The sequence below is a fragment of the Semicossyphus pulcher genome, unplaced genomic scaffold (genome assembly GCF_022749685.1).
Source record: "Semicossyphus pulcher isolate SPU_LCO1_2020_fin unplaced genomic scaffold, fSemPul1.0.p SCAF_8, whole genome shotgun sequence".
Taxonomy (NCBI): domain Eukaryota; kingdom Metazoa; phylum Chordata; class Actinopteri; order Labriformes; family Labridae; genus Semicossyphus; species Semicossyphus pulcher.
In genome coordinates, this window is record NW_027211759.1 from 17,856,487 (window position 1) to 17,883,430 (window position 26,944).

Genomic DNA, 26,944 nt, shown 5'->3' on the forward strand with positions numbered 1-26,944 from the left:
TCCAGTGCAGAGGACCCTGAAGGCTAATGAATAAAGGTGCCAGGTGGGAGCTGCTACATGTCAGTTCAGTTTACACTCTGACCTTTATCAAAGTTGTTGGATTTGAAGGTTATTCTGCGCTATGTACTTCAGATCTTTGCCAGCTCCTGATGGCACGGTAAATAAAACCGCTCCATATCCCCTGAAGCTGGTACAATTACCAAACTGTCAGCACAGCTAAATCTGACTGCTTAACCAGCCACAAGTGTTTTCTGTTCGTAACGGTGCTTCTCACATGCTGGTTGGAATTTCCTGTATAAAGCAGGACATTGTATAAGCTGATTATGTAATCTTAAAAATAACCCCCCAAAAAATGTTGCCACTGCCACACCTTTGTTATGAAACACAGCTTAGTGTGCAGTGTGCCAAACTACTCAGACAACCTTGGAGCCAGAAGACAGGACACATTTAAAAATCAAAAGTCATTTGTAAGCCACAGCCTGGCTGTGTCGTCAGCAGGTCTTGTTCATTCATCATAAGCTGCATGTGTACATAAAGACCAACACTTAAAGTGATAATCTCGAAGATTTTCATTTAAATAAATGTCTGTTAAGTCACTATCGCTGAATGAGGTAACACAATGGTGATTGAGCCTATGGCCCACTGATGAAAGCTTTTACATTTGCAAAATATAGTATTATTATGGACTGGGTGTCTGTGGCGAGACTCATGGAAAAATCACAAGCGGCGCCCAGTTAGTGGTGCGTTTTCTATCACCCAGCAGTGGTTGGTCTGTCAGAGAGGGTAGGCGGAGCTAAGCGGCTGCTTTTACGGTCTCTCCCAGTAATCTACTATGGCTGAACAAACAAAGAAAATAACGATGACTACAGATACAACTTAAGTGAATAAGTGAATTAACTAAATATGTGAAAACCCAAAGACAAAGAAACAAATACGACGCTAAGATGGAGGCAAACAGTCTCAAAAGGAAAGCGACCGACAGCAAGGAAAGTTAAGAGTTACAACTGGAGCGTCACACATGCAACACTATCCTGATAAAAGAACGAAACTGAGATCTTGGAGATTATCACTTTAAACATGCAATCTTATTGGTACAGTATGGGTTAATGCAAGTAACCCCTCTTGTACCCATGGTGTTTGACCTCAAAGTATAGTCTGATTGCTCTGGTTGGCTTCCAAAAGAAAAAAAATATGATCAAACTGCATAAAAGGACATGGGTCTGTTTTTCCCAGCTACTTTGTATTTGCTGAGTATGGCTGCTTTTACTGTAACACTGTAGAACAAAGTCATTCATTTTATCACAGCATCCATTAATCGGCTTGATGTGTGGGACAAATCAGGTAATCGATTGTTCAAGGAAATTACAAGTAGGTCAACAGATGCAGGTGTTGCAGGCTGTATGGCTTTTTATTACAGTAATATGACTCAACAATTTGAATCTATGACAAGAGCTCAACTCATTGTACAGAGATGTTTCTTATTCTTTCCAAACAAAATTCATACCTAACACATTAAAAAGGCAAACATTTTTTATGTCTCAATTTGTCATCAACCTTATGATTCAACTTAGAAATGATTAGATGATACAAGTCCTGTGTTGTGGCATGTATTATGGCACGTATCAGTCTCGTGCTGGTGACTGTGCAGCCACAAGGAAATGGACTGTGCATAACCATAGCTAAACACCCAGTTGACTTTACAATACAGCAGATGAATCAGTGACTCAGGTGAGTGCTTACATAAGCACTAACAGGTTGGTTGACTGTGAACCATTTACAGACACACACATGCTTAAACATGGTCAGCGAGTTCAGGATATTCGAACATGAGAGCGTGCTAATCTTTGTGCCCATGCCTGAGTTATGAAACGTCTTTTGTCTGAAATGTCTCAGCTGTTGTCATTGTTCCAGCACATACTGTACGGTGTGGAGTACATGCTCCTGAGACTGAACTCTATGTTATCAAGTGACACGTGCTTCAGACATGACACAGCACTGACTGCAAAATATGCCACCCTGACAAGTTTCCCATCGTTCTTCTCTTGAACTACAGAGAACTGAGAGACAGGTGGATAACATGTCATAATAAAACAGTTATTTAAAAAGCTTATATCTAGCAATATAAATACATGTGACAAAACACAAGTTACACAGTGAATAAAACTAGTATTCCTTTTGACACCTTACAGAACATTTATGGTATTTCTGTATTTAAATAACAACAGTTCATTCAAAAGTCCTTGTTGTGCAAATTTAAACTAAAATATGAAACTCCACACTTGGACATCAGCAGCAGCAGTGAACCACACAGAATCAGTCATTGGTTGTTTAAACAGTCTGTGCGATTCCTCCTTTTTTTGCACCGTTTCTTTTCACCTTCAGTCTACCGATGAGGAAACGTTATGTTTCAGTCGAACTGTCCTGAAGTTATGAATTGTGTGCATTCAGTCTTTCTCAGGCTGCAGCGCGAGCACGCCTCTCGGCGCCTTCAATGTCATCATAACGAGCTCCTCAGGGATTCATCAAAGAAGGCCACGCGGTCCTGCCCCACTAGAGGCGTGTTCTCCCCAAGAACAGCCTCCGTGAAGTTCGGCCGCCTCCAGGCATACACCATACTGTTAAGGAAGCCGTGCAGGGACACACTGGCAGCCTGAAATAAACAAGAACAATGACATAAGGATATAATCATGCAACTTAGACATCAGATGATTTTTTTAAAGGGGACATATTTTAGCTGAGCAATCAATTTTCTTTTATAAGTTTGTTTCGTTTCAAAAATTGTGTACATATTTTAATTTAATTATTTTTCAGAGCCTCTCCTTCCTCCGGAAACGAGCAAGGCATTTTGCCATTCAAAGGTCAGACCTTAGCCATGATTGGCTGACAGTATTTGAGCCCATGGAATTGTACACGTTGGGGAGCGGCCGCACTGCACCGTCACTCCAAAGTTGTAGAAAACATGGCTGCTCAAGGATCAGTTATTCGGCCTTATATGTACAAGTCAGAATCGCCAGGCGGTATCGGAATGGTAAGAAATCTTGACTACAAGCTAGAGCGAGAAGGCAGCATGAGGCGAATGACGGTGAATGACGATTGGTCGATTTCAGCGAAAGCAAGGTTCTACGTACAAACCTGCAGCTGTTCTGAACGGCCCATTTCAGAGGCGACCTTTTTAAACATGTAATTCTTGAAAAACACAAAATTATGCAGTTTTCACTTTTTCACTGTGAACAATAAATGAAACGTACCTGTATCACATAAAGGAAAAACAGGCTCTGTTGTTGAATGCGACTCCGATAGAGCAGGCCACACAGCAGAATGAGGACGAGAGCTACATCAGGAAGGAAGCATACGGCATCAATCAGATGTTGGCTTATTTTGTTGAAATGTAATAGGTTGATTTTGAATGACTATGTTTGTGTGTGTGTGTGTGTGTGTGTGTACCTGGAGTCCAGCAGAATAAGATGACCATGACCATATTTCTTGCAGTAGAAAACACTCTTCTGATCCTCCTTCTTGAACGTCCATCTCCCTCCACAGGAAAAAGGCCCTCGTGCTTATTTGCTTTATACCATTTACCAATTGTATAGTAAATGACCTGATACAAGAAAAAATAAATGATTACAGCCTACATGTTTAGAGCCTTTAGGAGTAAAATTATTAATCATTATTATATTGACAGAGACATTTAGATGAAATATTAAAGACAAACAAATGAAGAGTAAGGTGATGCGTACGACTTACAGAGCAAGACAACATAACTGTTATCACAACCAGGAAAAGAGAAATTTTAATGAAGTCGTCATGGATTTCCTCCTGGAGAAAAAATAAATCATATCAGCAAAAATGCACATTGCTCATCCGTTAAAGCTGCCTCACATTTCATCATGATTTACCACATAACTACAGTTTTATACTCACAGGATCAGAGCAGGAATCTCTCCAGACATGCAAGAACAAAATACAACTGTGAAAAAAAGAAAAATGGGGTCAAAAAGACTTAACTCGTTGTTCCTGAACACAGTGACTTTAAAAGGAGTTAATCATGAAGCTTGTGTGCCCACCTGGTGCAGTATTTGCTATTATTGCGGGCGATCGCATTCACTGATAAGTCAGCGAATTTAATCAGATCAGCAGATGTTATGAAGGGGGTGTGCACGTATGCAACGTACATTGCGATGGGGATCAGCCTGTGATATTGGACGAACAGAGATACAGAGTTAGACGTGCACCAGGGAAAGGTAATTAAAAGTAAAGATGCAGGTAACAAACTCACCACACAATGGCATATACAGGTAGAGCGACGATTTTCCTCCTACACTGACTCTGTAAACCAGGAAAGATAAAGAGAAACACATTATTAAATCAGAGTAGAGGGTTTTTGTACATCTTAAAATCTACAAATCCAGTGGACGGCTCACCTGCCCAACCTCATCCTCTGTGGGACTTGCTCTCCACCCTTGAATTGGGCTCTTGGACTTCCAAGCGTAGACCAGCACCAGCAGAAAAGAAATAAAATAAAATGTCTGCAAAAAGAAATGGAGGAACACGAACAGATACAATATTTTAGTAGGGGTGTGGCATTGTATTTTGGTCTAATATATCGGGATCTGAGCAGTTATTACTTTATAAAGGTACTCATTTTAGTTTGCAGACATGTAACAGGGCTCTTAATTCAAATGAATGTCAGCTAATAACACTGCGAATGTGTCCAACTTCATAAAAGGAGACTTTTGTATGGTGGCCCTGAAGATCAAAACACAACATAAAAAACCCCCCACAACATTTCAAACAGTCTAAGTACAAATAGTTTTTTAGTTTGGTTTTGTTTCTGTTTTTCTGAAATAATTTTGTGTTTTGACCTTCAGGGCCACCATAGTTTTCATAACATCATTTAAACCATGTTCAGATATTTGCCCTTTATCTTTATGAGGACATTCTACCTGGGTACATTTTTATTGTCCCATCCCTGCAGATAAAGATCTGCTGTATATTTTCCTATTTAAGACATACTGTTATTTACATTTTGAGTTAAAACATATATCAGAGTAAGAACAGTAAAACATTAAAACATACACCGGAATAAATGTGAAGCAATATCGTGTTTTCATCTCAAGTAAAGTTGGATTGAGTGTTGACTTTGTCATCGACACCCTTCAATCAAAAAAACTTACTTTCACTTCCACATCTACTTTACAGTAGTTACTTATTCACATGCAGATTTAGAGCAGTCTTAGGTCTTCAACATGGATATATACATGTTATATCATATCTCTTAAAGCTCCTGTGAGGAACTTTCGGTTTGTGTCCATTTTGGCGACCCCTGTGGACAAAGCTGTACCTCTTATCTCGTTGCTTATTTTGTCCTGTACATCTTATCCTGTCATATGTATCACTCACTCTAAATTTTTGCCCTGTAATGTAATCAAAGGCAGCGTGCATTTAATCACTTCATCTGACACCTACCCCCCGCCAGCGGTGTCAGGCATTAAAAATAACTGTATAGAAATACTCAATATTGTCTCTGGTTTGTGTTTGTAGGTCATATATAGTAATCAGAATTAATTTTAGTCTGTTTCATAACCTGCAAAAAACTCCTCACAGGGGCTTAAAAATGATATTCCATAAGTAGTCTGCTATGTGTGATTATCCTCTTATAGATCTTTTATTATTTGGTCTTAGTTGTTGGTTCAAAAGAACAGCAGCTTTATTGCACCGCTTATTGCAGCCACAGATTCTACATCCATGTAAAACAATAAAAGACTGTCGAAAGTCGTGGAAATTCATTTTAGGCTCAGCGTCACTTCTGTCAAGCAAACTCAGTTTTTAAAGGGCTGAATATTTTCAGTATCTGCATTTTGAAATAAATCCACAGTCTGAACTGAATGACATTCTTTCCTATGTTTGTTTTGTGTAAAGTAAATATCCACTCTGCCCTGAACTAATATCTTATATCTCACACTTTAAAATGGAATTTCACTTTAGAAAACTTTAGATTCAAAGTAAATGTAGTTTATGTTAAACTTTAAGAAGCATTCTTATTCTTATGTGCAATATAAAAAGCAATGCTTTAATTTACTACTGTGTAATTATACACTGAGACAGTGATCTGATGAACACTAGATACTGGAAACTACAGATACTTAAGCTGGGAAGTACCAGCATTTACCCAAGCCTCCCCTCAGGTGTGACCACTTCCCCTTCTGGGAACAACCCGAAGAATAATTATTAGGCTAAGGGGTCTAACAGAGTGAAAGTAACTGTTACTCACCAGTGAAAGTGGCAGGAGGTATTGGCAGATGACCACACCACTTTCAAAACTAACATGGTTAAAGACACTTGTGGACATCAGAATCAGAGCAGCCAGGAGGTCTGCCAGGGCGAGCTGCACCAGGAGGTGCACCTGCAGGAAAATACCCACAATGGATGTTGATTTGCTGGAAAACTCTGAGCATTCAGCAACACATACAGAACATCACCAACATGTGCAACTATTGAAAATAAAAAACTTAAGGTACATTATTAGCCACAAAATACAATGACACAAATACACATGCTTCCTGCAAACTTGCACAACGATACTATTTCTGCTTGTATTCTATTCCTGTTTTAACTTTTGCACAATTTGATATCTTATGTCTGCAGTTCTTTTACTTGCTTGTTATGAATATTTTTGAGCACTGTAGGGACAGCCTGCAGATTTAAAAATTTCAATGTCAAACCCTTTTTTTCTGTAATTGTTTTCCATATGACAATAAAGATCTAGACACACATTAAAATTCACAGACACAGGTATGCACATACAGAAAATATAACCTGACTCCGACTCACCTGTTCTTGTAGCTGCTTCCATCTCACTATAGAAACCACCAGTACGGAAAAGCTCCCAATCACACTGCAGTAAATCAGAAATAAGACAAGTATTAAAAATCACTTAAGAGGCTTTATGCAAAATGAAATCATCACTGCATGAATTTCATTCATCATTTTCTTGGCCATGTGTATAGGATTAAAAATGAATGAAGAACATGCAGTTGCAAACAGATGGTGACTTGGCACCATTTTGACACGAAACCTGACCCAAGGTTTATTGCAAGGGTCAGTGTCTGAGGATGAGACAGACTTTTACGTCTGAAAGACAACTTATCTCAGACACATGTGACACTTGTATAAAAAGCTGTAAAAAGACACACACTTTAAACACAACCCTCGCCTTGGCTCAATAAAAACTAACGGCAGCGACAGAGGATTTGAATTTCTTCCGGCATTTTCACCAGCATCATTTGGTTGTTTCTTTTTCTTTTCTTTCCTTTCTTTGATAAAAGGACACTCATAAACAAAGAAACATCAGCAGGATTACAGAGTTCACTGAGGGGAGTTTTATGTTTTCACGATCTAAATATATAAACAAATATAAGATATACACTAAGTAACATAGGTGGCATCTTTGATAAAGAGGAACAATATGAAGAAATACTGGAGGAATTTAGACAGAAAACATAAACTGGTTTGCCGGATTGCAATAAGATTATTATTCTGCCGATATGATACACCGACTGCACAATAATCAGGTTGCTTTATAACTTTGTGATATACATAAGTTACATACATTGCTGATGAGGTGCATGCATGGGAAATGACAAGTACTAGGAAGCATGTTACCTGAGAGGGAGAAACACCAAGTACACAATCGTGAGAACTTCAATCTAAAAAATGGAATCACAATTAGAATTATTGTAAATGTAATGTTAGTCAAAATTTCCATTTTAGCGCGCGCGCGCACACACACACACACACACACACACACACACACACACACACACACAAATAAAGTGCTCAAAAAAGCATGACGTGTAATAATTCCTACCTGCTTATCATCCAGGACACCTTTGAGCTCCATTGTAACCAAAGAAGTATCAGTATATTCAACTCTCACACTACCATTACCTATCTCCATAACAGGGCTTTGTGAAAATGTGATGATTTCTTATCCAAGCACACCGCTATAAGGCTGCACTTTGTCACGTGCTTCTGTTTTGACTCCACCTGCTCTGAGTGTGCGCTTTCTATCTTTGTGTAACTGCGTAACCTACTGTAAATGGGAATCCCTGGTAATATTTGCAATATTTCTTGTCTTACCTACAGTCTTGCAAGACAGGAATACACATAATTAAGGAAACAAGAACAAAGTGAAACGTAGCCTAACTATCTCTTCCCCTTTGGGATCCCCCCTCGCTTGGTTGGCGTAATTTCCGACCAAAATAACCATTGCATATGCCCATGCTGCCATATCTCATGTTTATGCTGTCAAGATAATTTCTCTTCAATGTATAACTTATTAGATAGTTCCATAATGAACACCTATAGATACTCACGCTCCATGTGTAGTATCTGTCTGTGGTATCGAGCTAACGAGTTTCCCTAGACCCTCTTGGACAGGACACGCACAATGTTGCCATCTAGCGGTAGAAATCGGACATAACATCGTAAAAACATCAGTAAGGTGTTTTTGAGACGGTTTGAGACTGTCTTGTGTGTATAGCCCGACTGGTTTCGCAGGGTATCATTTAAATATATTACATGGTCAAATGTTCGTAAAATACCTACTTTCCCCCGAATCTCCAGGCATACTTCCAATGCAACATAAGTGGTGCATATATCCCTTGTTTATTTCTAACTCTATTTGACAGATGGCTCGAAATATTTTTGGATAGTTTATCCGCTACCTCATCTCACTAAGATACTTATAATCCCTCTTTCTTTCTTCATTAAAAATTATATATTTTGTTATTTAATTTTTCTTTATACTTTTTGTTTTTCTTTCTCACTTTTTATAGATACCTATGTTGGAATGCAAGTAAAATATGATATTTCCTTTGTCTATTTATTGAGAAAATCAATAAAAGTTCAAGTGAAAAAAAAGGTCAAATATTAGTTTTATTAGTAATATTATTAATTTAGTAAAACATCAGATTGTATTTAAAGACGTCACTGTTTCAAGGATTGCGCGTGTGTTGATAAAGTTGATTCAAACTGATGACGTCGTGGATTCCACGTTGGCCCGGACGTGGCAGTCGGAGAGCAGTAGTCCTATGTGTAAACCACAGCATCCAGATTAGAGTAATATTATCAGACACTGCTTTTTTCAGTGGCTGACATTAGTTTTTCTTTCCTGGTTTCAGACATCCTCGGACAGTTATGGGGCTCACATTCTCGGGTTTATTCACCAAGCTTTTTGGTAAAAGACAGATGAGGATTTTGATGGGTGAGTAAAAGCTTGAGGCACGGTTTTTTAGCATTAGCTTATGCTAACTTCACGATTAGTTGGTTTGTTCTTGACAAGTTTTTTGTGGCAGTTTTAAGCTCTGAATCCTTAACAACAGTTTACATTTGGGACAGAAGCCTAGTTAATCCAGGGCCATTTAAGTAATTGTTGTTAGGAAGCATATTTAGTTTAGTAATTAGTTTCACACCCAGCGTTAGCATAGAAACATTTCGGGTGTACCTTTTTAAGGAAGTTTCCCAATGACGTGACGTTATGTTGAAAATATGTTTTAACAGTTATAGTAGTTTTTCTTGAAACGGTATTTGGCTGCACTTGCTTTAGCCTTTTACAAAAAACATTTTAAACAGGAAGGTCAATGGGTGAAAATTGCATTGACTCATGATGCATTTTAATTATTGAGTAAGCTTTCATTTATTAACCTGACGTGTAAATGGCGTTTCTTACGTTGGTTAACTTGTCACTGAGCAATATTATTCTTTGTAACTTGATATGTGTCATTGTGTTGAGTTCATTTTCATTCCTCTTGTCAGACAGTCAGGGAGTAATATCTTCTTGATGGCTTTAATATAAATTGATATTAAAGCTTCTTTGAGGAGTTTTTCACTGGTTATGAAACAGACTGAAATTTATTCTGATTACTCTATATGACCTAAAAAAGCAAGCCAGACCATCAGGAAGAAGATTGTTTATTTCTATATAGTTATTTTTAATGCCTGAAACCACTGGCGAGGGGGTAGATGTCAGACGAAGCGATTAACTAAATGACTTTGTTTACATTTTCCAGGGCAAACATTCGAAGTGAGTGATACATATGACTGTTAAAAGAAAGCAGAATGAGATTACTTGTTAAAAACCACTACTTAAGCATGTACAGGACAAAAGAGATAAGAGGTACGGCTTTGTCCACAGGGGGCGCCAAAATCGACACAAACGAAACTTCCTCACAGGAGCTTTAAGATCAGCTTTTGATAATTGTTGTTCCCTCAGACGGATGAATAAAACGTCTCAGTGCATGTGATTTGATTTGTCTCTTCTTTGGTCTCATATACTGTTATTGCATGTTCTCTGCTGTCTGATGATAAGATCCTAAGGTGAACGCCTGTTTTAGTATTTACAGCTGGTTGTTACCCGTAGCTCTAACATGTATCCTCTCCTGATAAAAGTGTTTTCATCATATGTTTTCCCTGCAGTTGGACTTGATGCTGCCGGAAAAACGACTATCTTGTACAAGCTGAAGCTTGGTGAAATTGTGACCACCATCCCGACCATCGGTAAGACATACACTGGCAGACAGTTGTTATCAAGTTAAGTTTTTGTCCCTTTAATAATTTAATGTGTACCTAAAAATGTTTGACATTGAGATCTCTCTCTCTTCTCTCCCTTGTACAGGTTTCAACGTCGAGACCGTCGAATACAAAAATATCAGTTTCACAGTATGGGACGTGGGTGGCCAGGATAAGATCAGGCCCCTCTGGAGACATTACTTTCAGAACACACAGGTATCAGTGTTGAATGTTAGATATGATAATGCAGGGTCAGTGAGGAGCGGTTGTAGCTTGCAGCTCTGAAACTATTCTACGAGGAGCACAAAGCAAAGATGTTTTGGCACAAAACTTAGGTTATCTTGAATATATGCTGCACAAACAGCTTCACTGCTCAGTTACGGGGAAACTTTCCAATTAACTTTTTTTAAGCTTAAGTACTTTATTTTCCTCTGGCCTCTTTACAGCTTTTGGTAAAAGTAGATAAATGTAATGCTCAGATGTCAAATAATATACTTCAATCTCTTCACCATGTACACTGTGGATCTCAGTGATTAATTGCAACTAAATTATTGTTTATGTTTTGTAGCATTGCATCTTATGTCCATTAAATTATAAGTACTACTTTACTCCCAACTATTTTAATAGTAGTTTGATCTTGGATCATATTAAATTATTGATAATTTCTTAAAAAGGACTGTTTATATAACTTAATTTGCAATTTAATCTGCTGATTATTTCGATCAATTAAATTTCTTTGTCTATAAAATGTCAGAAACAAAATTCAAAGTCACTTTACACAGAGGCTAAGGCAGTCACATTTGAAGCTTAAATCAGACCTGTTCGCCAAAAAATGACACACAACGATTAATTGATAAGCTTTAAAATTCAGAAAAGCTAACCACTTCAATAATGATGTTTGTTTGTTTTTTCATCCAGGGCCTCATCTTTGTAGTGGACAGTAACGACAGAGAAAGAGTGAGAGAGGCTGCTGAGGAGCTTACAAAGATGGTAAGTTTTTAATATATTCGACTGGGTGATACATGAATAGTGTCCTCTGTGCAGTCATGAATTCCAGACTGTTTCATTTTTAATATTAATGTTATGATATGAAGAGTAGCATTATATCTTCACATGTAGGCCAAAACCTAATGTTTGCAAGATGTATTTCACGCTTCAAATATATTTCCACTGGGTTTTCAAGGAACTTAGTTTATTTAAACTGTATATTGAATGAAAGTCCTTTAAACCACTCAGTTGTAAATAGTCAAACTCACTGTGTCTGTACTGTTCTTTTAACTGTATTTATTTGCTCCCATGAATTTTGAAAGTCTTGGATAAGCGTGTTGAGTTCTTCTGTTCCCACACACTGTAATCCTCATTTTCTGACTATCCTGTGCTGTCCGTGTCAGTTAATGACGTAACATGTTAATCATAGTAGGTGTGGTCTCATTCTTCATAAGTCACCAAAATAGTATGAGGTGAGGACAAAGGAAATAAGTTCACATGACAATAATGTCAATGAGTTTAAATATTCTCATCGTGCACTGCCTTTCTCAAATCAAATAATACATTTGACAGCCGGGGGTTCGGGGGCATTTGATCTCTGAATATTCTCGATGTTTCACACACAAAGTAGGAGAAAATAACAAAAATGAAACTATGAATTAAATGTATGATGCAGGAAAATTCACAACCGTATAAATTACTGCAGGAAAGTCCATCACATCATATTTTGCTTTTAAAACAAACTTTACAACTCAAATCACAAGTGTTCTAGGACGTTTTAAACTCATACATTTCCATGTGTCGGCTATGTCTCATGAGGAAAATATGGAATCCGTCTAAGGATCATCTAAAAACTCTTCAGGTCTGCTTTCTTCATTTCAAACTTGATGATTTTGAACGAGACATGACATCGGAGGCAGGCTTCCTAGATTGAGGAAGTGTTTACCGACCTCCCTGGCCTCCGCCAGATGACGCGTTTTATGTAGTCTGGCGGAGGTTTTCCAGGGCCCATTGGAGAAGCGGATAGCGTCCTCCAAAGGCACAGAGCCAAATTGCATTTTTTTTTTTACCATAATGGCATTATGAGGTTGAAAATCAGAGAACTGGCCCTTTAAGACCATAAATGTCTGTGTGGCGTATATGGAAAATGCAGACCTTTCAGTGGACCTCTTGTAGTTCCTGGGACGATATGATTCTGTCTTGATTTGATACTGTTATGTTTGTTTTCTAAACAACAAACCATTTATAGACTAAATATCATGAGTCATGATAAAAAAATAACTATTAAAACTATACTATAGAGGGCGATTAGCTTGGCTTGTTTTTAGGTTCTCTGCGTGTTTAAAGGTTGTTCCTGCAGTTTTCATCATCCAGGAGTTTTTTACCTGCAGCCACATTATCCGCAGAGATCTCAACCTCTCCAAAACAAACAAACACAATGACTTAAACCTGTAAAAACAACTTTTAACTGGAGGGAGAGCTTTGTCTTGTAGTGTTGCTTAGATTGACACAGTGAGACATACTGGCTCCGAACATGTTAGAGTCCATTCTTGATTGAAAGCTCTGATTTGGCTGTTAACGCCTCTGGTTTTAGAGAAAGCCATGTGAAAGTACTTTTCTCTGACTTGCTTAATTCTCTGGCTGCGATCCCTCATCTGTCCTCTGTATGTGTATCTGTGTGAGATTTGTTTGGCTGAATAGAATCACGTGGGAGGATTTGCAAAGCGTGCAATTGGGCTGTGATTTCCTGGCCTGCTAAAACAAAGCTGAGACACAGAACACTCAGACACAGAAATCGGCTATATTTAGTTGTTCCTAAACATCAGGCTAGAGACAGAAGATAATCAATTAAGGAAACCAAAAATGTATTAAAGAATTGTAAAAGGAGAGAAGATTTTTATTTCCCCCGACCCAAATATATCTACAGGGAAAGGGGTCTCCCTCAGAATGTTGAGGTTGTCCTCCTTGTTCCAATCAGAGGGTGAGGGGAGCAAGTTGGTTGCAATCAATCTCACATGTTGATGCAACTAAATATTATACACTGCTTCTATTAGCTGAAACATAAACACTCCAAAAACTGCCTTTTTTCATTATTGCTCAGGAATATGTCCACAACCGCCTTGTTCAGGTCTCTTAAACTAATATATCGTAATCTCAGGTGTAAAAGCTGATGTCATAATATGTTTTCTGCCCCTCTAGTTGGGTGAGGATGAGTTAAGGGACGCTGCTCTGCTGGTGTTCGCTAACAAGCAGGACCTTCCCAATGCCCTAAATTTAAACGAAATCACAGAAAAACTCGGCCTGACAGTACTCCGCAACAAAACTGTGAGTAATATAAGCACAAACATGCTACGCACACCTGCAGTATCATCATATCTGTTTGCATGTGCAGATCTTTATCTACATCTGACTCAAGGCTAACTAGCACCATATAATGTCTGACCCCACAGTGGCATGTTGAGGCAGCCTGCGCCACTCAGGGCACTGGCCTGTATGAAGGACTTGACTGGCTTTCCCAAGAGTTGTCGAACAGAGGCTAATAAGGATCGGCCGGACCAATGAGAGAGAGAGACTGTACAGCACAGGACGGGAGAGAAGGCACACACATCAGTCCCACAAAAGTCTTCTCGCATCATTGTTCACCGAGGCTTGGTGGACAATATAATCATCCTTGGGATATTTTGAATTTTTTTCTTTTATTGTCAAAGTTATTACCGTCTTATCTCTTTACATAGCCTCTATTTTTGCTCCCAAACTCTGACATGGCAACAGGTTGTAATAACACATTCAGTCACATGACGAGCAAACGGCCTATTTGGGAAATTTACTGTAAACAATAAATCGGGTAAGGGAGTTGTTTTTTCTCGACACATTGGCTCCAGTCTCAGCATTTGCATTAATTAACCACTTACTTTATAGCTTTTATTGAGCTGGGTGGGGGGATATGATAATATAACCTTTGAGTTTTGGTGAAGGACAACTTATAGGCTGCCACAAGCTGTTCATCTCCACAACCCCTTGTGGATATTTGACTCCCTTCCCGACGTGACCCTTTGCTCTCCACAGCTGTGTCCTCAATCTGATGCCAGCTGATTTCTGTAAAGGCCTGTAGCACATAGAATGAAAAAGACGAAGGGTTGGATGGGACTTGCATTGATTTCTAAAATAGATTTTGAATGTTGCGTGGAACCACGTTGCCTCCCAGTAAATGCATCCTTAAAGGAGCACTGTGCCTTCTGGTCCCCTCTGAACACAAATCTGAGTAACCCTTCTTTATCTCATTCTTCCTCCTAAGACGCTACAGTGTCTTTTTTCTTTTGAAAGAAAAATAATGCAATGACACACTTCCTGTGGTTTTGCAATTTGTGCTTTGTTGCTGCAGAGTGTTTATGGCTTTTTGACTTCACTATCAACCTGGATTCTTCCCCTCTGAACCTCACTCACTTGACTTGCTTCCTTTTTTATAATCGCCACCTTGAAAAAAGGATTTAATCACAATTTCTTTTTTTTTTACACTAACAGGAAGAAGGAAGTGTCTTTTCAGTGCAACACAGTCAAGTAGCATGTGTTCGTTGTTATGTTGTTTGTCCTGTATTTTTTTGCTGCACCTGGGGCTGAGGTTGTTGTTCTGTCTGTGGCATATACTGTATAATATTCTTAGTTATTCTACCCTTCTTAAAACACAAACACACACCAGCCCATCAATTTATTTGTGTATACATTCCAACCTATGATTGCAGCTGCTGGAGCTGCCACTCTTAAAAATATTTGCTAAAAATATTTTACAAAAAAAAAAGAAGCTCTAAATAAAGCCAATGAAAAAAAAAGTTTTGTTTTGGACTCCATTCCTTGTAAAGACTGGCATCTTACCGAATCTTTAGGCTTTTGCTGATTATTAAAAGGTTTTGTTACTAGTGCTTTCACAGGAGGTCAAATCATACCATGCCTTCTTAATTTTATGTCATAAATAATTACCTCCTAAAATCTCCCAAACCTGCAGAATTAAAAATGAATAAAAAACATCTTGATCCAGCAAAAGATGCTGCTTCTGTAAACTTGTTTTGAAAAGGACCTAAAAGGTTATCGGTGTAATAAGCTGCCACGTGGCTCTCTGGCAGCCTTAAACAGCTTTAGCACTGCAGAGCTGAAAGTAAGCGTTCATCTGAAATGCAGAGCAATACTTTGTCCAAGCGAGACATTGATTCTACATGACCTACACTGCCGTCGACCTTTGTTCTGACCTCTAATGTTATTGGACGACTGGAGAGAATGCGGCGATAACAGGAAAACATGTCAATCTATATTGTTGTCTGGTTAACTGAGAGAGAGCAGACCAGCAGTCTGTATGGAAATAAAGGGGAGAATAGACAGCGCACTGTATAAAAGATTGTTTTCTAATCATACAGTTGCAGTGTTTGGAACTCAGAATTAGATTGAAAATAAATGTCAGTGTATGTATAATGTATTTGGGGGATCAGACATTAACACAGAGTACAGAGTCTATTTTGTTAGAATAATGCAATAGTACATCCCAGTAACAAACATGATGTGCAAGGGAGAGGAACAAGCCTCTGGAACTAAACAGTATTTAAAGTGACAAAAATGTTAGAGATTAATAAAGAGAGAAGTGGGAAACACATTTTATAAAGCTAAAAGGAAAACCTACTTCTAAGAATGTTAAATAAAAACATAAATACTGGTATCAAGTGCAAGAAGATGAAGTTGTGCCAGCCATGTATGAAGCCATAAATTAACAGTACAAGGCTTACAATGATGTCTTATATACATCACTGCTGGTTCTGTCTTTTGCAAGACTTAAAAAGTTGGTATAATTTCATGTTTAAATATCCTCTGAATTACATAATACTTTTTAAAAAGACTATATGAAAGTATCAACAAATAAAAACATTTATTTTATGGTTATTTTGTCTCTTTTCACACTGCTGTTGTGGCTGCCATTGCTGCACTGAAGGGAGCGATATGTTCAGAGCCACTCCAGCAGACCTGGCACAAATTTAAGCCTCAGGACTTGGCATGACAGAAAACTGACATATACCAGAGATGAAGACAATCTAGTTAAATAAATACATTTTCTTTATAATAACAACCTCCTTTAGGTTTGTTATGCCAATCATCCATCATATATTTATCTGTATTAATCTGCCCAGAAATATGGTGTAGATAGAAACAGTGCTGGTGTGTTTGGACACATGAACAACACTACAATTCTTCTTCGAGAGTAAACACACACAGACACACACACTATTGGTGCATATTAATAACAGCGAAATCAACATTTGTTTGCATCTGAAGCTGGAGCCAGGTAATTAGGACCTTTACACACAGTGTATATAAGTGAAGGTATAAGCATTATATAATTGGCTTGCTGTGATGTGTGCATGTCTGTTCTAATGTATTTATCATAGATAATCAGGCTTAGTGGAGCTGGGTCAGCGTACTCTTCTGTGTATGTGTGTGTTTGTGTAGCAGAAGGTGGGTCAGCGCTGAGGAGCACATGCTCTGCTGCTTTCAGTGACACTTAAACTCTGGAAATACATTAAATGGGATATACAGCTTCGCTTTTCAACATAATAAGTAAGGTAAGTTTTTAATTTCTGCGCCACTAACTGTGGAACAGATAGCTCAAGCTGATCTTTGAGGGTCTCCCATTGTGCAGGATGACACCGACTCTGACCCCGCACACTCCTGTACCACGGCCATCCTATTCCCAAGCCAGGGAGAATCTGGTGAAGGCTATCCCACCAAAGCTCCTCTGTCTGCTGGCCTGCGGAGGACTCGACTGTCGCTATGAAGGACCAGAGTGCTGGAAATTAAATCAACAGGTCATCCGAGGCGTTTTCTCCTCCTGGTGAGGCTCTGTGACTGTGATGTTACTGCCTGTGGTTTGTGCTGTATCAAAAACACTTATTGGTAGTTTATTAATTGAGAACTGCCTGCTATTGCAGGGTGACAGACGACATTATTGCCATGGCAAGACCATCCAATCATCTAATTGAGAAGTACAACATGATAGAACAGTTTCAGAGGTAATCACTGTTCACTGTTATTCCTGAAATGTTTGTGCTGTTCTCTTGTATACCCCTTCCCGGAATCTGCGGTCCTCAGATGCAGGCCTGCTTTCCATCCCTCACCATCGTCTCCTAACTGTTGGGAACCGAGCCTTCAATGTTGCTGCCCCCACCCTCTGGAACTCTCTGCCTGCAGAGATACACAACGGTGCCTCCTGGACATTTTCAAAAACACCCTCAAAACCCATCTGTTCACCACGGCCTTTGGACTCTGCCTATTTGTTTGCTTGTTTTATTCTGTTGTCTGTTCGTTATTTACTCTGTAAAGCGGCCTTGGGTCCCATGAAAGGCACCATATCAGTCTAAGTTATTATTATTATTATTTTTAGTGTGTCTGCTCTGTGTGGATATGCACTACAGTTTGAGGTACAGTTTGCACAACACCTTCTGTTACTTTATTGGGTAAAATGAGGGTATGCAGTTATGGCTTTTTTTCAGGTTGAACATCAGATCGATCATCAACATGCAGTTCCCTGGAGAGCACGCTCACTGTGGACCGCCCCTGGACCCTCGAAGTGGTTTCACATACTCTCCACAGACCTTCATGGACAATGACAGTAAGATCTTGTATACAGTAAATACACAACATGCAAGTTTAATTAGGTAGCTTTGTACATTTCCCTGAGAGGATTTGAAATTAAAAGCCCTCTTTAAATCTGTCCCACTCATAAAGTGGGATATATGTAACTGAAACAGCTGAGGTTTGAACAAGTATTAAGAGAGAGGTCTGTGATTTGTGCCAACTGGGCAGCAACTAACGATCAGTTTTGTTATACACAATCAATGTTTCTATATAATACAGCAGCACTAAGCAGTTTTATATTATTAATAACTATGACTGTTGTGTTATTAAAAGCGTCCATGTGTGCTCACATTTGTTTTTTGCAGTTTACTTTTACAACTTTGGGATGCCAGATTTCGGTGTGTCCTCTCTGGTCAATATAATTGATGCAGTGAAGGTTTTGGCCTTTGCAGTGAAGGAGGGAAGAGTGGCTGTGCACTGCCATGCAGGCCTGGGCAGGACAGGTGAGAACAAACAAACATCCTGTTTCTTGTGTCCATATAAATAATGTGTGTGTTATCTTGTGCACACATCACCCTCTCATGTTTATTCAGTGTGTTTGCCTGTGTGTCTCTGGTGCGTTCAGGTGTCCTGATAGCCTGCTATTTGATCTACACGCTCCGCATCAGCCCGAGCGAGGCCGTCCACTACGTGCGGATCAAACGGCCTCGCTCTATCCAAACCCGGGCACAGATTAGCCAGGTGTTTGACTTTGCCCGCCTGATTGGCACACAGCTGGTCCAATACCCAGACCTCAGCCTGCGGCATGGAGCCCCTTTCACTCTGCAGCATTACCTCAACCGCCAGGCACTGCTGCTGCACGGCCAAGAGGCACGCGTACTCAGACACACACCTAAGGTCTGGACTTTATCATTGTACCACATTAATCCTGACTATATGAGTAGAACAATTTACCTCCTACTCCTTTTCTGACCTCCTCTTCACCCTCTCATTAGGTGGTGTACCTTCTCTGCATGCAGCTCTCCTGCTTAGCCCAGGGTCTTCCCGCTCCTCCAGAGGTCCACGCTGAGCTGGAAAAGAGGTCAGCAGTGAGGTCGCTAGGCAGGATTGTGAGGGAGACCCTGGCGGCCAAGCAGTACCTGCCTTTACTGAGGGAGGGTCATAAGGGCTCGTGGGTGGGCACAGATTCAGTATCCTCCTGGGACGAGCCATTGGGATTCTTGGAGAGGAAGAGAGAGGTGCTGTTAGACAAACGCAGCTACAGTGACTCTGACCTCAGCAAGATCGCAGTAAATGAGGTACAGTTTTATAGTATTTGTCCAGAATCTCATAAACTTGATGAAAGTCTTCTCCAAAAATATCGAGGTCATAGAGGCTTTGTTGCTTTTTTTCCTTAAGGATCTGGAGTTAAGTCCATATTTTGCCCCAGCACTTGGACATGAGAGACACTGGTGTGTTCAAGATCTGATACAACCTGATCTGAGACCAGTTAATCTGACCCCTGCCGCACTTTCAGCAGGCCACCAAACCACCAATAAGGAATCTCATAAACTCAACATCCCAATATCGAGCATGAGAATAAGCCATGACTGTGCTAAGAGGTCCAGGTGTGCGGCTAAAAAGCCACTTCCCAAATCCAGCTCCAACATTGAGGTAAGTGTGATTCTTCAAAAGCTGATAAAGAAAACTTTAATGCATGCATTTAAACATTCGTGATCTCTTTCATATAAAGTTGTGCAGAATCTCACATAACCCAGTCCCAACCTCAGTCGCTCGTGCTGTTGCTAAGGCAATGGCAGACCAAGCTCCTCCAGGAGAAACCATCCTGCAAAGATCGGCTCTGCTGCAGGTGAAGAACACAGCAGCTGACTTGGGTTTACAATAAAACCTATCAGTATGATTTTGAGCTCTAAAGCCACTGTCACCTTTTCAACAGGAGGAACTGAACAGCAGTGACTGTGGCTGGGCTCTGTTGGTGACCGAGTCAGATCCTCTTGTTCTCAGCTGCCTGTTGTGGACCTGGCTGGAAAGGTTAAGGGTCAGTGGCATCTAACATGAGGACATAATGCCTGTAGTATAATTTATTTCTGCTTACACGTTCTGGGGTAAAATCTTTCCCTTGGTCCTATTTCTGTTTCCTCAACCTCATTCAGGAGCCTGTTTTGAGTGCAGAGGATGTAGAAAGGCTAAGTCTGAGAGCAAACAACAAGACGCCCCTCAGTGAGCTCAAGAAGGTAAGAAAACAGATGTATGAAAAGTCATCTTTAACTCCTGTGTCATACAAAGAAACCTTAGTACTCCAAACCTCTTAAGCAAAGCTTTAGAAAGTCATTTTCACGACACTATTCCAGCCACAGAGACACACCATCTCCTGTCTCCTGAGCTGTGTGAGTACAGTGAGCAGCCTGTGTCCACACAGAGAGGAGGCACTGCTGTTACGACTGATGCGGACCCTTACAAGGGTAAGACAAATGTGGAATCATGCAAAGTTTAAGTCTGTGTGTTTATTGTTCCCATTATAGTCTGTATGTATATGAGGGTGTTTAGTTAAGTTTAATAACTGGAATTTTTATCAAACCACCAGCGCCCCCAAGAGGAAATGGAAAGCCCTGCAACTTTGATGAAGGTCCTGAAGGCGAGTTTGAGAGAAACCTACCACAACTACAAAAACCTCACCAGGCCCTGCAGCACCAACGCCACACTTTGAAGAGCAAAAGCAATGTTGAAAAAAAAAGTTGGTGGTTCATCCAGGGCACATGACAGTTGGCAAAATCAAGGACCTTTTGACAATGTGGAACAGATGTTTATTTTTAAATATAATATCACAAGTACACAACACCATTCGTCTTTTTACTCTTTACATATATTAAAAAACTGCCAACATAAGCAATAAGAACTATGTTTTTCCAGCTCCTGTTGCAGCCTAAGCTTAGGTGGGGATCAGGGTTAGTATAAGGCAGGGTGTGAATTTCCAGAGACAGCCTCAACAGCAAAATGTTGGGGGTCTCTCGGAAAATCTTTTAATTTTAAAAGCTTACTATGTCCACTATCTATCATTCAAAAACATTTATGCACAAATATGAATAGCCTACAGAAAAATGTTGTTGTGGTGTTTCCTATTATAGCATATTATTGAATACGCGGTTGTTTCTGGTAATGCCTTCCTCCAAGGGTGGCGTTGTTGCAAATGGTCCGCAATCCATTTGGAGAACCCAACGTTACCCGGTACAAAGTGAAAAGCTGTGGCTTTGTTTCTGCTTCGACTTCATCATTACACACGGTGAAAAATATGTGCACATTAAGTCGGGAAATATGTCAAAGAGAAAACAGAGTTCATTACATGCTAATTTTTCATTCACTTATAGAAATTTTGGTGATGTGCATGCAACACGTGCAGCTGATTGCCATGGCTTGCATACATGAAATCTTGTATATTGCGTATTGATTCTGTGTAAGACTTAAGCATAATGCTGGAGCACTAGGTAGGGGGGACCCCCCGATTGCCACTGGGTATTTTGCACACTGGTATAAGGCCAAAGATAATCACAGCTGTGCAGCTGTGCAGCTATACACTACAACAGCATGACCTCACATAATATTGCTTTAACCAACGGCTTTAAAAGAAGAAGATGTTGATTCAATCATTCATTTGGCTCCACCAACTCAACGTATTCCGGAACAGCAAAAGCTGTTGCCAAGCTACACATAAACATTTTTCTGCTACATGCTACTCCTTGTATGTATGCTACTAAGCATTATTTATGTTTTCTATAAAGATCCTATATGTATCCTTGAAAGCAAAATTACATAGGCTATAAGGTAGTCCTGTGGTAGGTGTAAAGGTTGGGACCCTAGAACTGGCCCAGTCCTGCATGTTAAAATGCTTAAACTTGAAATACATTTTATAATGACACTGATATCATTCTTCCTGTAGAGTTTTACATCTTGTTTAATGTGTACTTTCACTAAGATTCAGGACCTCAGATTAGATTCAAACTGTGTGTGTTTCTGCCTTTCATACCTAATAAATCATTTACACCACCTGCGTACAGTGTGTTATGTTTTCACATTTTAGGAATTCCTGCACTGTAGACACACACACACACACACACACACACACACACACACACATTAAGAATGCCTGTCAAAGAGTCATCTCTATGGCAACGTTGTCATAGCAAAGTTGACATGCACTAAACAGTATTTGTTTGGGTTCAGTGCACATTTCTGAGCTCCGGGGGTAAAACCTGACATACAGGGGAAACTTACAGCAGCATCAGGAGTCTTATAAGGTAAAATGATGTATTTATTCATTTTAAGTCACTGACTGAATCCAACTGAATGCTGATTTGATTAATTTGGATGCACATGCTAGACATCTGTATACAGGCCTCTCTGGGTGTATGTGTTGACTGGTTTTGGTGTAGCATTGGTTTCACTTTAAACACAAATGACCAATTCAAAGTAGACCTTAATTAATAAATGTTCATGTAATTCATCTGAGTACCTGAGTAATACTGCTGTACCTTACTGACACTGCAGGGAGGCCTAGGTTTTAAGTCACAAAAATTGCTACCTGTGAGCTTTGCTGGCCAGTTAAATGATTTATGATTCACTTGAGTGCATTTTTATGCAAAGTGTGATTTGGAAATAATCAACCACAGAACAAAAAGACAGGGAGAGATTTATATTACTACATTTAATGTATATGTAAGACGCTTTTATCTTTCGTTTTTGTTTTGTTGGTTTTAAAACCCTCAGTTAAAGTTAAGATATTTTTGTCACACATTATTTTGAGTAATGTAGTATATTTATGGTTTTGTCAAACTTACCAAATCTTAGTAATGTGAGCTAAAACACAGACTGCAAATTTGCTTATGGCCACAATCCATCTCTCTTTATCAGTGTAATGTCAACCACCAAAGGTTGGGTTGGGACCTGGAGGCCCCACAAGCCTAGAGGGCCCATAGCTGCCCTCTACGGTAGCCCAGGGCCCAAGTATGCACTGCCTGGACTCACAGGTACAGCCAAAATGGCCTTCAGCATGATGCAATCTTTTCTAAATTTTTGAAAAACACTAACTGACATTGATTGTCCCTTTTCTCCATCCAGGAAATTCTAAACATGACCCCACTAAATACAAAGCACCAATGTTCAGCTTTGGGATGCGTCATGAACAGGCCAGTTGTGACTGCTCCCCTGGACCAAGATACTTCGTCCCTTCAAACGTTACCAGAGTGGGCCGAGACGGCACACCTGCCTTTTCACTCCATGGCCGTCCAAAGGAGCCAGAAGTGTTCAATGCCCCTGGACCAGGTCTGCCAAACCTCCTACACAATAGAATAGATTTTGTCAGCACCGTTTTTATATACATTTATTTTGGTGTTTTAGGTAAATACTCCCCCGAGCATTCAGGAAAGTCGATCTTCCAATCATCTCCTGCTTATTCTCTATCCGGGAGGACCAAAGAGCAAAGCATGAACCTAACACCAGGTAACATCTTGCACTTCTTGTCAACTTTTTTAAGCCTTGGATTTCAAAGTTTAAGGAATAAAGAATGTAAACGTCACCTGTTGCTTATCCTGCAGGTCCAGCCGCCTACAGTCTGCCTCCTATGTTTGGGCCCAAAACTATGGGCAAATCCTCAGCACCCTGCTACTCCATCTGTGGACGCAGCAAATCTGGAACCTTCCATGGCGACCCGAAGAAGGTTCATGTACATAGTATTTAGGTCCTCCGATTTCCTTTCAAAAATAACATATAAAAAAATCTATAAATCTTGTAACCCACTTTTGGTCTCTGTACTTTTCTCTCCTTTCCAGACTCCTGGTCCTGCTGCCTACAAAGCCGTTGACCTGAATACTTACATGCAAAAACCTCCCCAGTTCAGCATGACAGGCCGCAACTACACCCCAGGTGATACCACAAAGACACCAGGACCTGGCGCACACTATCCTGAGAAGGTAGGAAAACCTCATAATGTTGTATTAGTTGATGAGCAATGCCCCAGATATTTTTCATTGTGTTAATGCACTTACCTTTTTGTCATCCTAGGTGATCAACACAAGAGCAAAAGCTCCAAGCTTCTCCTTTGGACTGCGTCACTCACAATACATCTCACCCCTCATTGTAGAAGCTCCTGAATAATGTCAGGTGTTATCTCCTATTTTAACTGGAAATTCACACATCATGACTGAATAAAGCATAAAAAGCAAACTGCTCAGTGATCACATTTTATTGCCACAGTTAAAGGCAAGTTTTGGTACCATCACTTTGTCAGGGTTTGGTCACTATCAGTATTTAGAGTAAATTATATGGGGCGACGCCTGTGAGCTAGTTCAGGTAGACAACTCGTGCTGCACTGATTTCACACAGACATGCGTCACTCTCCACAATCACCTGACAAACACTTCCTTCCATTTTGGCCCTCTATTTAAGCTGCAAGATTTCCAGCCTCTACCTCTGCTCAGTCATTGCCGCCTCTGCCCTGCACCATAACTGCTCTCATACTTTCAGCTCCACCACCACCCCAGCATCCACCCGCAGGCTCCGACTAGGGGTTTAAGATATTATCTCATCACTCATCACTAAACTAAATCTGCAAGGAGTGATGAGGTTGGAGCTCAGGCGCCAAACACAAGCTATGTTCTGCTGTTGCAAAATGCGTTTCAAAGTATCAACGTGAGTTGTCTGACTGAAATTATTTAACTTAAAAAGCTTCACCCGCGTCCCAATGTCTAATATGTGTATAACTGTATACTGATGATTTTAAAGAGAGTATTTAAGACTATTTTTATTTTAAAAGGTTTCTTGTTGGGATAAAAGCTAATAAATAAAGTTATTATTTGTTGTTCAATTAACAATTTCTCTTGGCAACTGCAATTAATTACTTATTTACTTACTGCAGTTTAAATTATAAAAGGGGCAAGGAGCAGCAAAGCACGGCTGTCACTGAAAAATAAAGATGGCTTCATTCCATTTAATTGTCTTAGTAAGCTTTGTCAGGTCGCCAGCATGCACCATGGTAAGGATCTGGCACGGAACTTAATTTAATGAAGACAATGTTGATGCTTTTAAATGCGCAACAGGTCTGTTCATTTGGCAAATAAAACGTCAATGTAACATTGACCATGATAATATCTTATCAAGAAAGTGGGTCTGATAAATATCAAGGATGCCACAGTGTTGTGAACAACTGTAGTGTCCAAGTGTCCCACATCCTAACATGCAGCTGGCAAACACCGAGCACTAATTTCTGAGAAGGAAATTTGTATGTTAACCTGTTGGATCATGTGTTTAAATTTCTTTACTATTATAGAGTCAATAATCATGACATAATCAGGTAAGGTTAACTTGATGATGCATGCATATGATTATTGTAGAGATAGTGTTTGCTCCTCTCCAGGATCTTGTACATGATTTACTGTTGCTCCTTCTGTCCTCAAGAGATAGTTGGTGGCCTTGTCTGGGGCTGAGAGCTCCAAGGCTAAGGGTAAACTCTAGATATTCAGGTGCCTCAGCTAAAGTCAAAACAATAACACCTAGCTTTGTCTCAGTGTGAAGGAATTCTTTCTGTAATGTATAAAATACACTGTGAACCTTGATTCTGTGTCAGTCAGCTAGACAGCTGTGTTCTGTGTAGTACTGGTCTGACCCATTTCGAGTTGTGAACTGCTTTTACTCATCTATTTTTATTCTTCAATTAAATGACATTAAAAGACATCTTTGTTTCCCAAAGAACTTTATTGGACTCGTCATCAGAAATTGCCACCACAATTTCTACCAGGGCTTGGTGCCCCTATACAATGTTAAGATAGGATAAGATAAGCTAGACTTTATTGATCCTCCATTGGGGGAAATTCACTTGTTAAATTAGATTTTTTGTAAAAATGAATTCAGATGTGCAAAGCTGATCTTGACCAATCCACAAACACTGGAGCCTATAACTGCTGCTAAAAATGACCCAACTTAATATTGACCTCAAGCATGAAATAGTCAGGAAATAAAGAATAGTGTTTTTTAGGGCCGATCTCCAGTTTTTTTTCAATGGTTATGGAATATATTTCCAAGAAAGATTAATTCCTCAATTCTACTAAAGCTTAGGTATTTTGTCCGCAAAGCTGTTAAGGGTACCTTTGTATTTTGGCCTCTCTGATGGCATTTTTAAATGAGGTTGCAGAATTGAATGGCTTTTATTAAATACTTTTAATTTAGAGATTTTGGCCAGCATACTATTTACTACTGTGTCACTGACTGTGTCGCGAAACCTATCACCCAATTTTATAGTCTGACTGCGTCGTTATACCTGACATTCTGTTATACCTGTAATCCTAATGTGTTTTCTGACTTTGTCATTATACCTGTCGTCCTGATGTGTCGTCTGATTACGTTGTAATACCTGTCGACATTATACCTGTCGCCCTGATGTGTCATCTGACTGCATCATTATACCTGTCGCCCTGATGTGTCATCTTACTGTGTCATTATACCTGTCATCCTGATGTGTTCTCTTAGGGCCCGATCAGACAGGACACGTTTTAGCAGCTCGCGTTTTTCCGCTCTGTGCGCTTCACATTTTTGAGGAAACGCTCCGAGCGCCTCGAGTTGAAAAAAGTTCAACTCAAAGCAGAAAAGCCCTCATCGTCGGGTGTTTTTTTCTCATTGTCCAATCGGATGAATGGAATCTGTGTGGATGACGACATCCAGTTGATTTCCATGGAGACATCAGACATGGAAGAGAGATTAGTGGTATCTGTTGCGGGTTCCCCAGAGTTTT

General features: G+C 39.8%; 4 protein-coding genes across 4 annotated transcripts; 3 read left to right on the plus strand and 1 right to left on the minus strand.

Annotated features, from left to right (window-relative positions):
* Window positions 1-2,497: 2,497 nt before the first annotated feature.
* On the minus strand, window positions 2,498-7,900 carry LOC138612702 (C-X-C chemokine receptor type 1). The gene is made up of 12 exons (XM_069686103.1): window positions 7,868-7,900; window positions 7,663-7,706; window positions 6,832-6,895; window positions 6,272-6,403; window positions 4,422-4,526; window positions 4,277-4,326; window positions 4,065-4,190; window positions 3,922-3,967; window positions 3,745-3,816; window positions 3,445-3,598; window positions 3,249-3,331; window positions 2,498-2,650 (listed from the first exon to the last, which is right to left on the minus strand). Exons 1-12 carry the CDS (start codon window positions 7,898-7,900, stop codon window positions 2,498-2,500), a joined length of 1,062 nt encoding a protein of 353 aa, XP_069542204.1.
* A 1,172-nt stretch (window positions 7,901-9,072) lies between these two features.
* Window positions 9,073-15,367, plus strand: LOC138612577 (ADP-ribosylation factor 4-like). Its single transcript, XM_069685915.1, has 6 exons — window positions 9,073-9,265; window positions 10,477-10,557; window positions 10,676-10,785; window positions 11,488-11,559; window positions 13,756-13,881; window positions 14,007-15,367. The coding sequence occupies exons 1-6, from the start codon at window positions 9,199-9,201 to the stop codon at window positions 14,094-14,096; spliced, it is 546 nt and encodes a 181-aa protein (XP_069542016.1). The 5' UTR covers window positions 9,073-9,198; the 3' UTR covers window positions 14,097-15,367.
* A 1,867-nt stretch (window positions 15,368-17,234) lies between these two features.
* LOC138613540 (protein tyrosine phosphatase domain-containing protein 1) lies at window positions 17,235-20,875 on the plus strand. Its single transcript, XM_069687238.1, has 12 exons — window positions 17,235-17,425; window positions 17,523-17,603; window positions 18,084-18,202; window positions 18,534-18,671; window positions 18,794-19,065; window positions 19,164-19,466; window positions 19,567-19,821; window positions 19,901-20,017; window positions 20,105-20,206; window positions 20,322-20,402; window positions 20,520-20,630; window positions 20,753-20,875. Exons 1-12 carry the CDS (start codon window positions 17,235-17,237, stop codon window positions 20,873-20,875), a joined length of 1,893 nt encoding a protein of 630 aa, XP_069543339.1.
* Window positions 20,876-23,077: 2,202 nt separating this feature from the next.
* Window positions 23,078-24,315, plus strand: cimap1b (ciliary microtubule associated protein 1B). Its single transcript, XM_069687053.1, has 6 exons — window positions 23,078-23,189; window positions 23,281-23,484; window positions 23,560-23,661; window positions 23,757-23,878; window positions 23,991-24,131; window positions 24,223-24,315. Exons 1-6 carry the CDS (start codon window positions 23,078-23,080, stop codon window positions 24,313-24,315), a joined length of 774 nt encoding a protein of 257 aa, XP_069543154.1.
* Window positions 24,316-26,944: the final 2,629 nt, after the last annotated feature.

Coding starts and splice junctions, on each gene's coding strand:
- LOC138612702 (XM_069686103.1), bottom strand. CDS start 7,900: ATGGAGCTCAAAGGTGTCCTGGATGATAAGCAG. Junction 6,404..6,831: donor GGAAGCAGCTACAAGAACAG/GTGAGTCGGAGT, acceptor ATTTTCCTGCAG/GTGCACCTCCTGGTGCAGCT. Junction 2,651..3,248: donor TTTTCCTTTATGTGATACAG/GTACGTTTCATT, acceptor TGTTTATTTCAG/GCTGCCAGTGTGTCCCTGCA.
- LOC138612577 (XM_069685915.1), top strand. CDS start 9,199: ATGGGGCTCACATTCTCGGGTTTATTCACCAAGCTTTTTGGTAAAAGA. Junction 9,266..10,476: donor ACAGATGAGGATTTTGATGG/GTGAGTAAAAGC, acceptor TTTTCCCTGCAG/TTGGACTTGATGCTGCCGGA. Junction 10,786..11,487: donor ATTACTTTCAGAACACACAG/GTATCAGTGTTG, acceptor TTTTTCATCCAG/GGCCTCATCTTTGTAGTGGA.
- LOC138613540 (XM_069687238.1), top strand. CDS start 17,235: ATGACACCGACTCTGACCCCGCACACTCCTGTACCACGGCCATCCTAT. Junction 20,018..20,104: donor AAAGATCGGCTCTGCTGCAG/GTGAAGAACACA, acceptor CCTTTTCAACAG/GAGGAACTGAACAGCAGTGA. Junction 20,403..20,519: donor CCCTCAGTGAGCTCAAGAAG/GTAAGAAAACAG, acceptor ACACTATTCCAG/CCACAGAGACACACCATCTC.
- cimap1b (XM_069687053.1), top strand. CDS start 23,078: ATGTCAACCACCAAAGGTTGGGTTGGGACCTGGAGGCCCCACAAGCCT. Junction 23,879..23,990: donor TCCATGGCGACCCGAAGAAG/GTTCATGTACAT, acceptor TCTCCTTTCCAG/ACTCCTGGTCCTGCTGCCTA. Junction 24,132..24,222: donor GCGCACACTATCCTGAGAAG/GTAGGAAAACCT, acceptor TTGTCATCCTAG/GTGATCAACACAAGAGCAAA.